This window comes from Cephus cinctus, unplaced genomic scaffold (genome assembly GCF_000341935.2).
Source record: "Cephus cinctus unplaced genomic scaffold, Ccin1 Ccin1_scaffold0087, whole genome shotgun sequence".
NCBI lineage: Eukaryota > Metazoa > Arthropoda > Insecta > Hymenoptera > Cephidae > Cephus > Cephus cinctus.
Genome location: NW_014332826.1, coordinates 758,910 through 771,728, shown reverse-complemented (window position 1 = coordinate 771,728; position 12,819 = coordinate 758,910). Strand labels below are relative to the sequence as shown.

Below are 12,819 nucleotides of genomic sequence, written 5' to 3'. Positions count from 1 at the left end.
TTACCTTATTTGACTATTTCTAGCGGCAACATTCAATTTCGTCACGTTCTGGTTTAAATAATTGTATAAGCTCAACGTTACGGCTAAGCGAAGAACGTGGGACTCTGTCTCCGCTCTGGCTCGATTCCATGGCGCAATTTTGTACTTTTCACGTCGTTATGAAGGAATTGTATATTTTCGTAGAAAGAACGAGTTGTACCTCTACTATCCCTTTGCAGTAAATATCACGTGCCGCGTGGCAGGCGCGTTACTCTGGTCTCTCAGCTGTGACTTTCGTAACGTCTACGTCACTGTAACTTTCTAACGTCACGAAATGACAGCAGTCAAATTAATGCGGGAGTAACGTTCATGGGGTAAATTTTAACGAAAAAAATGTTAAAAGCACGCAATTGATCTCGACGTAAAACTAAAAAAAAATAAAGCGCATTAGTAGGAAGTGAAGCGTGTATTTTTATCACTAGCTTTGGGTCAGAACAGCTGAGTGTAGTCTGACTCCATTTACTCGTAACCGTGCAGTTACTTGGGATTGCTATGAAATACTTGTAATTAAATTATTACAGCCTTCGTTATCGATCGCGAAATTATTAATTAATAATCTTCCTTTTTAATTCAATTGAATTTCCCTGAAAATGTAGGTTGCGCCTTGTTGATTTTTCTAAGTGGTTAAATACGATACGAAAGTCTGTAGTGATTTTCAGATTGGGTCTTGTGTCCATAATTAAGTACAATGATTACCTATTTCTCGTCGCCGAGACAAATGATGAAAATTTAACCTGAATTTGCAATAAAGCTTTTATTTAGCCAGGACGACGAATCTATCGAGTGGATGGAAATCGAGTTTCCGATTATCGATAGTCACGCTGGATTCTCTTCCATCGGGTTCAAACTAGAATCAAGAAAGTTGTCCTTTCGCCGGGAGCATTATAGTATTATTGAGAATAATAAATCCCCGTGGGATGAGCCGGAATTAATTGCGGAGGCGATTGCAAGCAATTTGCGACACTGATTGCGCCCGAGATGAGAACCATCTCGGGGAAAACCTTCGAGAAGAAAAGGAACAGCTCTTCTTTGAGGCTTGGATTTGAATCTACGTTTTACGGCGCAATTAATTCCCCAAGGAGACTTGCATTTCTTACTCGGTTGGGCCAAGGAAAGGGATTTGCGAACTGGAGGGGTGGCGGCGACGATTCCACCGTCATGGTTGGAAGGGTAGGTAGGTAGGTAGGTAGGGTAGGTACAGAGGGTAGCAAACAGTTTCTACAAGCTCAGGGATTCCTGAAGATTCTTCGTCAGGTATACGTATATATACTTAACACTATTTATCAGAAAAGACTAAGAACTCCAATTTAACGTAAAAGTTCAATATTTTCAAAAAAAAAAAAAGTGCATACGACGTGGTCACATTCGGATTTGACATTTTGAAATTCAAACACTCGGGATATTCGAACGATTCGTATATTATAGGTCGAGCGAGCTAGAACTTAAAACTAAGCCGAACGATTGAAAAATTTTTAAGCGTTTAATAGTAGCGTTACAGCTGGATGCACTTTATTTAATTGAGAAAGCCGTGAACTTATTCTATTTACATTTCATCTCGGGTCCTTTTAATGACATCTGTTGTATAGACGCACATATCGCAATCCCTCTTGCATAGCAAACAGTGCAATTCCAGCGTTTAACTAATCCCAGAGGGTACGTAGCTGAATGCAAATGACTGCAGTTATGCAATTCATTGACTTTACACTGTAAAGTGGATCGGGATTAATAGAATTTATCATAAGAAACTTCTTCGTAATTCTGTTTAGCGACAATTTCTCTGAAAGTCACTGTCTACGTATAGTCAGATAGAATACGACGTTATGTATAAACGCACAGACGTAAAGAACAGTGAAATAAAAAATGAAAGGAGACTGGGAATAAATATATTAAAACTGTAGATAAAGCCTCGAAGGAGTATTTTGCATTAGATCCCCAAAGATAAAACCACAGCTCCAATCTGGCTCCGAGCTTCCCTCGGACCGAACTTTGGCTGGCGTCCCTTTGGAATTGAAGGAACCACCGATCACAGTCTCCGTGCTACAGCGATGGGGGCGTTGATGGTGGTAATGGCAGCAGGACGGAAGGGAAAGTTCTTGGTAGGCGACTCGACAACTCGTATCGCGGCGCTTTGTTCGATGCTCTTCCCGTAATTAAAGTTAAGTTCCTCCTGGCCCATGGTTCCGTACGGTCTGGTTATACACTGGTACTGAGGTTGCACGAGCTTGCGCGTTCACGCAAAAACAATTGACACCCCGCCGCGAGTCAGTGAGAGCGACTGATTGTGACTCGACAAGTAGAGAAGCGCATAGTTGGTTTTGCACCTCCTGGTTCAATTCAGGGAGGACTGGCTCTTTTTATACGGACGAGCTGCTAGCGAAAGGCTTAATTAGCCGCTTTGCCGGCTCTCCCGCAATTTCCCTGCCGCGGCTGAAAATTCAGGAATCGAATTTTTTCATCTTGAAATATTGAAATTCGATAAAGTCTTTTCGCTCCCTTTTGTCCCTGTCATCCTCCTGCCATCTGCCGTGGACCTCGCACCCTTTTATGCGTCCGTCGCGATTCAGAAAATAGCGTTCAGTGGTTTCGCGTACCGGTGACGTCACGGTTTCAGTAGCGTGCGACTTTATATTCGACGTCGATGATATTTACCGCGAGCGGAATCTCGTCGGACTCATTTTGAAATTCCATTGTAATTTCGTTTCCGCCATATCGACTCTGTACGGGAATTTTATTTATTTTCGAGCCATCTGCATTTCTACTCTTCCACCTAGTTTCAATGATACACCTATGTACGTATGCACGTGCACTTTTGTGCAGCCAGCTGTACACGCGTTGCTTTCATTTCTCCTGCCTCTATTTTGCCTTCTCTATCTGTTCCCGGAGAAACCCCTGGCTATATTTCAAGCCCGGGGGTTCGGGGCGGAGGGGTTTGTCAAAATTTAAAATTAAAATACTTGTAGTTCTTTTTCATTCTTGTTCCAGGCTACAGTCTCTCGGCTTCATAAATACAGTTTTTTCTCTTTATCGCACGCAATTAAATTACACGCCCTCTCTCTTTATCAACGGGAATCAACTTTTGTTCGGGGGGTGTCTAAAGCGACGTCGTTATTCAACAACAGCCCTTATCAAGGGACAAACGGCTAACCTCTGTATCTCTTATAGTCTATGGGAATCAACGGGCAGAGCCAACGGCCACGTGGGCATCGTGGCTCACAGAGGTTTTCGCGTGGGTAATTAACGGGCGTTCGATTAACCGATGAATCGGCATTTTCAGGAAGAGAGACGTACACGGTCGAAAGACGGTAAAATCGATCGAGAATAATTTTTCAGATGAAACGTGATCTCGTGTCGCGGCTAAGAAACGCCAATCCGTAGCAACGCATTACATTAATCCCGTAATTTGAGCAACGATAAATTTCCTTTAACGCAGAATGGAAAATTGCCCGCTCGCTTTATTCCTCCTGACAGCTCATTTTTCAGCCGTACCGTCCCTCTCGGCCAATTATAGGCAAAATCTAATTAACAAAAGAGCCACTGGTTACGGGAACCCGATCCCCGCAATCTTTTTGTAAGTCATTTCCTTTCGTTTTGCCAATGCTCAAAATTACTATCAAACTTTTCTTTTATTCGTTTTTCCTTTCAACCAAAATCCTACCGGTAATTTGATTTTCGATATGGATATACTCCCGTTTATTTAAAAAAGAAAAATAGCGTATACGTATAACACACGAGATTTCTCAAGATTGATGTTGCAATTTACACGTCACCCTATACACCGTATAAACACTGTCTATTATTCCTGGACAGATATGCAGGACAATGTGACGGAACCTCGAATAGCGTGCATAGAATCGTGGCTGCTGCGGGATACCAGAAATTGCGAGAATTATTTCTCATATATGCACGGAGCTTCCATTACCCAGTGACTTCACTGACGTTTCAGATTCTTTTCAGCATCACGTACCACTTCTAGATCCTTCGCGACGCACGGAGGATTTTAACTGACTGCTGTATACTTTTGATAAACTTCCGTGTGTTGAGTAAAAAAAAAGAATCAACCAGATTTTGACACACTGCGCATACCGAGAGACAAAAAGTTGCCTTCCCGCGGATTCAACGTAACGCTTATAGCACTAGATGCACGTTAATGACGTCACTCTATACGAATATAAAAGAACAAGGGAGCTGAGAAAAAAATAGAGCAAAAATTTTGCCAATTTCTTTTATTACACCAAATCATTATCTAAGATTGGCCAGTGCGAGGTTAGTGAGAGGCAATGATATAAGAGATCGAGTTCGCATTATTGCATAAAGGAGTTTAGTAAAAGGAATTTCCGGTATGAATTAATAACGTAAATTTACATAGAGGTCCTTGACCCGTGAAAGTGCTGCATAGAATCACTTTCTGTATGAAAATATTTTTCGAATATATTACAGAGAATGAAGTTACATTGGATGAAAAACTTCGTAAATATAATCCGTGCAGCATACTGGATACTGTACTGAAAATTCGTAATTACCAAGTAATTAAAAAAAAAAATTGCACGCAAGACTCCTCATTTGTTTAATAACGAAATTAAGTCGAATAAGCAACTTTTGAGTCTGCTGCTGGGATTCATGAGAAAAACAGGCAGTTTGTTCACGACTGATTCTCTGTACGTCAGAGTAAAGAAATGACGAACAAGAGAAAAAGGAAGCTCGCATAATTAAATTCGTACGGATACTTCAGACTAGCTTGATATCGTTTACCAAAAAACTCTAAAATTTCGGGCACCGACTCAAGAGTGTGACCAACGACTCGGTTTAATTAAATGCTCGTAATTGCGTTTCCTCGCTAATTACTGCATACTCTCCAAAATAACACGGAGTACACGGTACGAGTGTAAGCTGAAGAAAATAAAAAAAAATTACTTAAAACTTGACTTTTCGTATGGCACTTCCTTTTTTTTCCTCCCAAGGTGCCCGAACCGTACCGTCAATATATATTTTTAAAGGCGTTCAACGTTATTTTTAATTTGTCATTTAAATATTTTAATTTTTTTTAAAATCCAAGTCGTATCTCATTTACGTTAATGTTCTCGGGTTATTAAAGGCTTACTTAATAAGGTATCCGTAATAAATTCGCGACGGTCGAGTCTTGGAGTAAATAAAATAAATGTCATATGGTAAATGTCACAGGATAAAAGAAACCTAAGTTCACCTGTCTGAAGCTTTCCAAGCAGAGGAAAGTTCTGTTTAAACACCAAGTGAAATCACTTGTACGTAAGAGGTTTTGGTAATTGGTCGTTTTCCGCTTAAGCACCCCCATGCACTTATCCCAATGAAAGCATTGCGCAGGACAGCTTAATCCGCTATTTAGCAGCATTAATATTCACGGCTCTAATAAATTATCTGCTGCTAAGAGAAGTTCTGGCAGTGCCAGCCTGAGTATCCGGAACTGTTACTGAAATCCATAACGGAGTGTTATTGTAATTACATGTTATTTACTACGTGAAAGAGAGACGTCCCAACCCTTTAGGCTAGGCTACAGAGCATCTATACGTTTGGCTGACTCCCCTTATGCGTACAAAGGCGAGGCGCGAACACCCCAGGACTACGTGTATCAATTAGTTTCAAACCATAGACCTTCAATTGGTCCATTGTACGTACGGGATATTAAATATAATAATAAAATTAAATAGGGCCGTAATCCGGACAAGATGGGATATGAAATCAATGAAGTTAACGAGGAAGTTTTTTATAAAATTTATTTAATCGAGAATGAAAATGTCAATGATTTTTTTATATCGCGTCGTTACCAAACCAATTTCATGATACTATATTTATATTTTACAAACTTCCGGCCCTCGTAAACGCAACATTCATTTCCTGCTCGTTATTCATTATAGAGTGTTAATCCATGGCGCATACTGCTCCCCGTTACGGCGCATAAAGCTATTTTGCATGTTTTCAAATTCCGCTTATATTAATGTATCAGATACAATTTCCACTATTGTCGGATACCCGAAATTCCGTTGATACATTTTTATATCGTCACCACGTGCTTCCTTTTACTGAAATTTATAAAGTGCTCTCAAAGTGTCCGATTCATCCCGTGAAACTTTCGATAAATCAATAATAATAACATTGTTTATCTTCTTTATCAAATTATACAAAGTTCTCAAAAGGCTGCTTCGGATTTATGCGGCTGCAATTATTGCCAAAGTAGACGTCTAGAATTTTATAAAATTAGTCGAGGATAGGTAGACGATGGGTTACCGAAGGGTTTAATTAGTAAGGTAATTCGAGGACAGATAAAGTCGACGCACGACGTTCTTGACAATTTCAGGGACAAGTTGCGTCACGAAAACCTCTCAATTTCGAAGGTTCAACCCTCAGTGAATCAGGACCAGGTGGTAGATAGCACATGACATACTGAAATAAATTACAATGTCACTATAATTTTTTTGTAATCAGACTGATGAGATGACAACGAAACTACATCGTCAGCAATAAATGATCATGATTATTATCGTATTAATGACTCGCCCATGACATTTAATTCTGACGACAAAATATACTTTATTCACTTTATTACACTGGATCGACTGATTTATAATTTTCATCATAAATCATGACGATTGGTACAACGATCATCACGTGCATACATACGCCATTGTCATATCATCGTGGAAAAAGTCAATAAAAAAAATCACTGTGAATCAACGAGAACATAAATTAATATTGTGCACGATCGAATGGGGAGTCAATATATTTTTCCTTTGAACGAAACAAACGACACTTGACATGACGAACTAATAGCTTTTGCATGGAAGCGACGTAGAAAGTATGTAACATGTTTACGTGGCACGATATCGAATCTCGGCGTACCTATAATCCTCTTTCGTACAGGCCGAATGCCAATGGCTCCTCGTTCCTCCCTTATCGCGTTGCTGTTGGCTTTTAGGGTATCCGAGAAAAAAAGTTTTAAATCGAATCTCATTGTGCGTCGAATGATCGCGATTTCGCATTCTATCGCAAAAACAGGCAATGCCCTTTCGCGATCGGTATACAAATATCGAGCGTACGTCATAGGATAAATTTTTTTCAAAATTTTTTTTTTCAAGAAAAAAAAATTCTCTTATTCCACAGTACAGACATAATGTGCTACGTGGTCGATGACAGCGTGCAGTGTATACTATAGATTGTTTTTTTTTGTTAAATGCTATACGTCACAAGATATTCACAAGATCTCAAAGATTTTCCTAGTCTCTATACGCATAGCGGGACTGCGATATGCCACTCGAAACTTTTCAATTTTAAGAGCATCCTCTTTGTCCCCTCTAATGCGATTACCAACCGATGAAAGTTCGTCGCTTTCCACGTCGTGTCTCGCGCCACCCCGCGGATTCATTTTAGTTATGGAGCAGTTTTGCGAATTGGTGGCAATTTAGAAAAACTTCAGTCTCCGTTCGAGTCGGTGGATGCATACGCGATAAAAAGAGAAAAGGAGCCGAGTGAAAACACTCGGTCTGGCACTCTTTCCCCGAATTGCTCCTGGCGCCTCATTTACATCCGTATATGCAGTTAAGCCAGCAAGTATGATCAGGAGTATGATCATGAGCCGCTGTTTGTTGATACGTCAAACAAGGATAGATATATACACTTCCCGAAACAGGGAGAAGGGAGCAGCGACTAAGAGATGGGAACGTAAGGGGAAGAGGAGTAAAATGAGAAAAGACAACAAACAAAAAATGCCTGACACGTAAAATTGACTTTGTCGAATAGTAAATTCTTTCTCGTAGTTCTTTCGGGTCGCGAAACGACCCGTTTCCCACCCTCGCTTTAAATCGTAAAGCAACACGAGCGTGACGGTTAAATTTACGACGGGAATAACGTTTCTGCGAACGGCGTGACGTAATTCACCATAGCGGAATACCGATCCCAGTACGATATCACGATTATAATGGAGTGCATCTTGTTACTGGCGATTCAAGGCGCTCTTGAAACAGGCTGAATTGGCCATCCGACGCCCGAGTAAACTACCCTTGCACTCTGACTAACAATAAGTCTCACGTCAATCCGTCCACGAGGTTTCCTACGTCTGTAGAAATCAATAGGCCACGAGAGGGCTGGAAAGCAGCACGTGCCCTCTGCAACGAGGCTCTGGGCCTCCATATACGAGAGTATATCTATATATAACCGATCTACATAGCTATATTGGAGGGAAGCGAGTTTATACATATAATGTATACAGAAAAATACAACCATAGTCAAGTTCAAGCATTCACGTCGTACATGTATCATTGTGTTCGGTTTTGTTGCGCAACTGAATTTACGAGAAAATAACAATCGAAAGAACAAAGGAAACGGAGCAAAGGAATAAAAACGTATAAGTCTCCTTTTTCGCACCTCTCGAATTCATTTCCTTTGGAAAATATTTTTCTTTTAGTACCCTCTCCCGTCGCTGCTTGTTTCACGCTCGTTAGGCAACGGAGACTCGCGACAAGAATTATTTTTCACGAAAGAGTCTCGACGTCTGGATGATCCTCCTGGCACTTAAGTCTGCGTAGATTCGGCCAAGAGTTTTTCTAAATTTTTTTATACATGAATATATATCTATATTTACGTGTGTATATGGGTATACAGTACATATGAACCCTGCCGGTATACGATATTCCGGTTGTCGGGTGCTCTGTGCTGAAAGATGGAAAGGAAGATAAAAATGGAAGAAATTATCATCCACATTTCCACCTGGACCGAAGTTCGCTCGAGCGGGAGTCGTAAATCTCTTTGACGATTCCGGGCGAAAGCGAATTTGCCAGGGATCTCTGCGTTAAGTTTCTTCTTTCCTTTCACTTGTAACCCAAGGAGAATAGTTCGTTTTGTTCAGCGGAAGAGATCTTTCAGACTGGACGGTTGAATTAAACTACTGGCGTATTTGGCTAATGTTATAAAGCCATAGCATTTAGTTCGATAACAAGCTTACCAGTTATCGACTCTTGATTATTATTTCATTGTTGCAAATATTATTCGTCGTCGAGATACGTATGTACGTCGAGATTACTTTTCAAGTATTTTTCAGTTTCTTTGATCTTTACATGTATTTTTTTTTTATTAGATCTCTCGTATTAAATATTCATCCAGATTCCGCCTAATACTTTTATTTATGGATTAGAAAATAAATTTATTCTTACGTCCCATAATATGTTGCCGGTAAGACTCATCGTATATACGAATGAATGGAAGATTCAGGATATCCCGTCGGATATTATTAGCAGTCCCTTCCTCTAGTTGGGTAAACGAGAAAAAAGGGCTCGATTTCTCAATGGGATTTCAAGGGCTGGCTCTCTGAGACAAAAGGGATTGCTCCCGTTTCCCCATAACCCTCTTCCACTATTTGAAATGAGGATAAGGGAATATTGACAGCTCTGTCAAGTTGAACCTTGAATCGCGTTATTGATGAGTCGGACGATACAAAATTTAGTAATCCTCATCCATAACGTTTACTTTGTACAGAATCGGCATTGATTTTAATCATATATATATATATATATATATATATATATATATATATATATATACAAGCCACGTGTACAGATATACACGTGTCATTTGTAAATTCCGTATTACCAGTACTCACCAAAATAGCGGTACTATATCTATATATACACACATATATATCAGATTCTATCGATTTCGCCCCCCCCCCTCCTACGCCAGTTACTTTCCAGCAGGGACCCAACTAATGACTATCCCACTCGCGATGAATGGATGGCTCGATTAATACGAACGATCACCCAGTGTTAGAAATCGATATATACGGAGAAGCTTATATCGAAAGAGTCTAAAGAGAAATGGAGAAAGAGATGCAGAGCTTCTCGTAAAACTTGGAGGAAAAAGAGTCTTGGGTAAGCTTCATGCACTTTGGTACGGTATACCTGAAAATTTAATACGTATCCACATTGACGATCTTATAGCTACAGAGCGACTCGTACTGGCGTGGGCATAGATGTAATAGGAATATACGTAGGTACAGTGTACAGTGGTACGATATAGAAAGATCTCGCAATTTAAGAGAGATGAAATTTCCTTCTGTCGACGATACCGATTATCTTTGGAGTGGCATCGAGGCTCGTGCGGAATTTCATTCGGGAAGTGGTTGACTTTTTTTTCTTGTTGTTACATACTGCTTCGGTCAGTTAACTCGAGCCTGAAATATTTGAGCATTGATACTAAAATGCTTTTACACGTGAGAATGCTCCGGTAGTTCCCGTACTCAGTCACGATTACGTGATCTTAACAGGGATCCTTTTAACGAGACTTTGTGGTCGGTCGTCGCGCGTACTTACCTATGGGAATCTGTATCAAAAAGTAATTATGATTCAGCGAGTGGCGGTACGCTGCTCTTGTATTAACATCTGGTCGATCCTTATGGTTAGGTAACAGCACGCTTCATCCGAGCCTCTCACTGGGAGCCGCACTCGTACGCAAAATGTCAGTCAACCGCAGTGCGGTCGGAGCACTCCGTTTTTAGTGGGTTTTTTTTAAATTCAGATATGGATATAATAAAATGGGAATAAAGAAATAATAAAAATTGCAGAAAGAATAGCGAATACGGAAAGTGACCTCGTCTACTTTTGGGCCACGACACGTGTTACAGAGATAGCTCGACCGTTCGAGTCCTACGCTGGTTTTCAGAATGACATTTCTATTCTAGCAGTTCTATTGGAAGTAATGTCTTATGAATATGCAACAGCGTTATTAAAATATAGCTATCGTTTATATATGCAATGAAAAAGTCTTGAAACAGGTGTAAAAGGTTTTCTCTACTGAAATCGAAGACGAGCTGATTAGCATGCCACGCGATTTGGCTATCTGGAATATTATAAAAAGGAATTGAATGATATACCGGTATTTAGAATAATTAACAAACCGATCCTTTTCCTCTTCTCAGGTACTCGTTTACCTTTGCTGGTTACGGCGGCCACCTTTCGAATGTCGTCGCACGGTTACGTTAAAGCGGAGAATCGGATAGGTTAGAATGAGATGGTCCAGCCCCAGATCACAGGGCGTGTTGGATTGGCCTTGCAGTGAAAGTAGTTATAGTCTGACGTCCTACCAACATATAAAAAGAGTAGAATCCTTCATACACGGCACATTCAGCTTGGACCACTCCTCATAACAAGTCGAAAATGAGGACCTTCTTAGTGAGTAAAAAAATTCGTTTTGTTATATTACGAGTACTCTGTACGGATTGATAATTAATTGGGTATTTTTTGTATTTCAATATTGGACGCGGTAAGAATTGTGAAGGGTAGGAGAAAATTTTGGAAATTTGATTTTGCAGGTTTGCCTTTTGGCTGTTTCGGCCATTGCTGGCGAGGTGAAGAAACATGAAAAGCGCGGTGTCATCTCCGGAGGAATCGTTAATGGATATGGTGGCGGATTTGGACACTCTTCTGGAATCGGTATAGGATCTGGTCTCTACAGCACTGGAGTTAGTTCCGGTTATGGATCTGGATATGCATCTGGAATTGGTTCTGGATACGGTTCAGGAGTTGGATTTGGATCTGGTGTTGGATACTCTGGTCTATCTGGATTTGGAAACGGTGTTGGCGGTGTTGGCGGTGCTGGAGCCAGTGCATACGCAAGCGCATCAGTTAGCACCAGTACTCAGCCGATTCAAGGGCATGTTGTGAACCACGTTGTGCAGGTTCCTGTCTCTGTTCCACATCCAGTTCCTGTTACGCGCGTCGTAAAAGTGCCAGTACCTCATCCAGTTCCTGTCGAAGTCAAGCGACCAGTAGCGGTTCCATACCCTCAGCCTTATCCTGTCCAAGTCACCAAGACCTACCCTGTTCACGTGAACCGTCCTGTTCCAGTACCAGTTCCTCATCCCGTTGAAGTCCGTGTTCCTCACCCAGTTCCAGTCTCTGTTCCACACCCCGTACCTGTTAACATTCCTCAACCCGTCGCCGTTCCTGTCAGTCTTGGACACGGACAAGTAATTGGATCTGGATTCGGTGGCGTATCTGCTGAAGCTTTGAATGGTATTTCCTATGGTGGATCTATTGGATCTCATGGTGCGTCCTTCGGATCTTCAATTGGATCTATTGGATCCTATGGAGGAGCTCTTGAATCTTATGGAGGATCTCATGGATCTTACGGAGGATCTGTTGGATCCAGCGATTTGGTTGGACATGGAGTTTCTCTTGGATCAGGAAGCTACAGTGGTCTTTCCATTGGATCTGGCAGCTATGGTGGAGTTCATGGTGTCTCTTTGGGATCGGGCAGTATTGGTAACTCATATGGCGGATCCTCTGGTGGATCTTACGGTGTCCCGTCAGTTTCATCAGGTGGATCTTACGGTGTCCCGTCAGTTTCGTCAGGTGGAAGCGACGGATACTCTTACCCAGTCCCATCTAAGAAATTCTAAATCCGGTCTGCAATACAGGAGTGGTGAAAGAAGAAGCGCGTGTTTTGTACCTTGCTAAATAATAAAACTTTTATATTTTGCTATAAACCAGTAGTACGGAATCCTATAAAATCCTACATTACTTCCATTGCCTTCTATGGTTCATATTCTTTAAGCAAGACATAATTATTTGTACATTTATGGTCTGCCATATCAACAGTACTAAAAATAAGTTTTAATATTTAATTCGCCATATTCTCTACATAAATATGCTCATGGTCCATCTTTAAGCTGAGACATAAAATGTTATGGCGCGCAGCATCTTTTCGGTTCAATCGATATATTATGATAATTTGCTGCTTTCGAATAGAGAATTTTCAAAA

At 40.8% G+C, this 12,819-nt stretch overlaps 1 protein-coding gene across 2 annotated transcripts; it reads left to right on the top strand.

Moving 5' to 3' along the window:
* Positions 1-11,086: 11,086 nt before the first annotated feature.
* LOC107273193 (keratin, type I cytoskeletal 9-like) lies at positions 11,087-12,544 on the top strand. Of its 2 annotated transcripts, XM_015751140.2 has the most exons (3): positions 11,087-11,228; positions 11,369-12,377; positions 12,411-12,544. In XM_015751140.2, the coding sequence occupies exons 1-3, from the start codon at positions 11,214-11,216 to the stop codon at positions 12,455-12,457; spliced, it is 1,071 nt and encodes a 356-aa protein (XP_015606626.1). In that variant the 5' UTR covers positions 11,087-11,213; the 3' UTR covers positions 12,458-12,544. The 2 variants fall into 2 exon arrangements, with proteins under 2 accessions (XP_015606626.1, XP_015606618.1); XM_015751132.2 differs by having other exon boundaries at positions 11,369-12,544.
* The last annotated feature ends 275 nt before the right edge of the window (positions 12,545-12,819 follow it).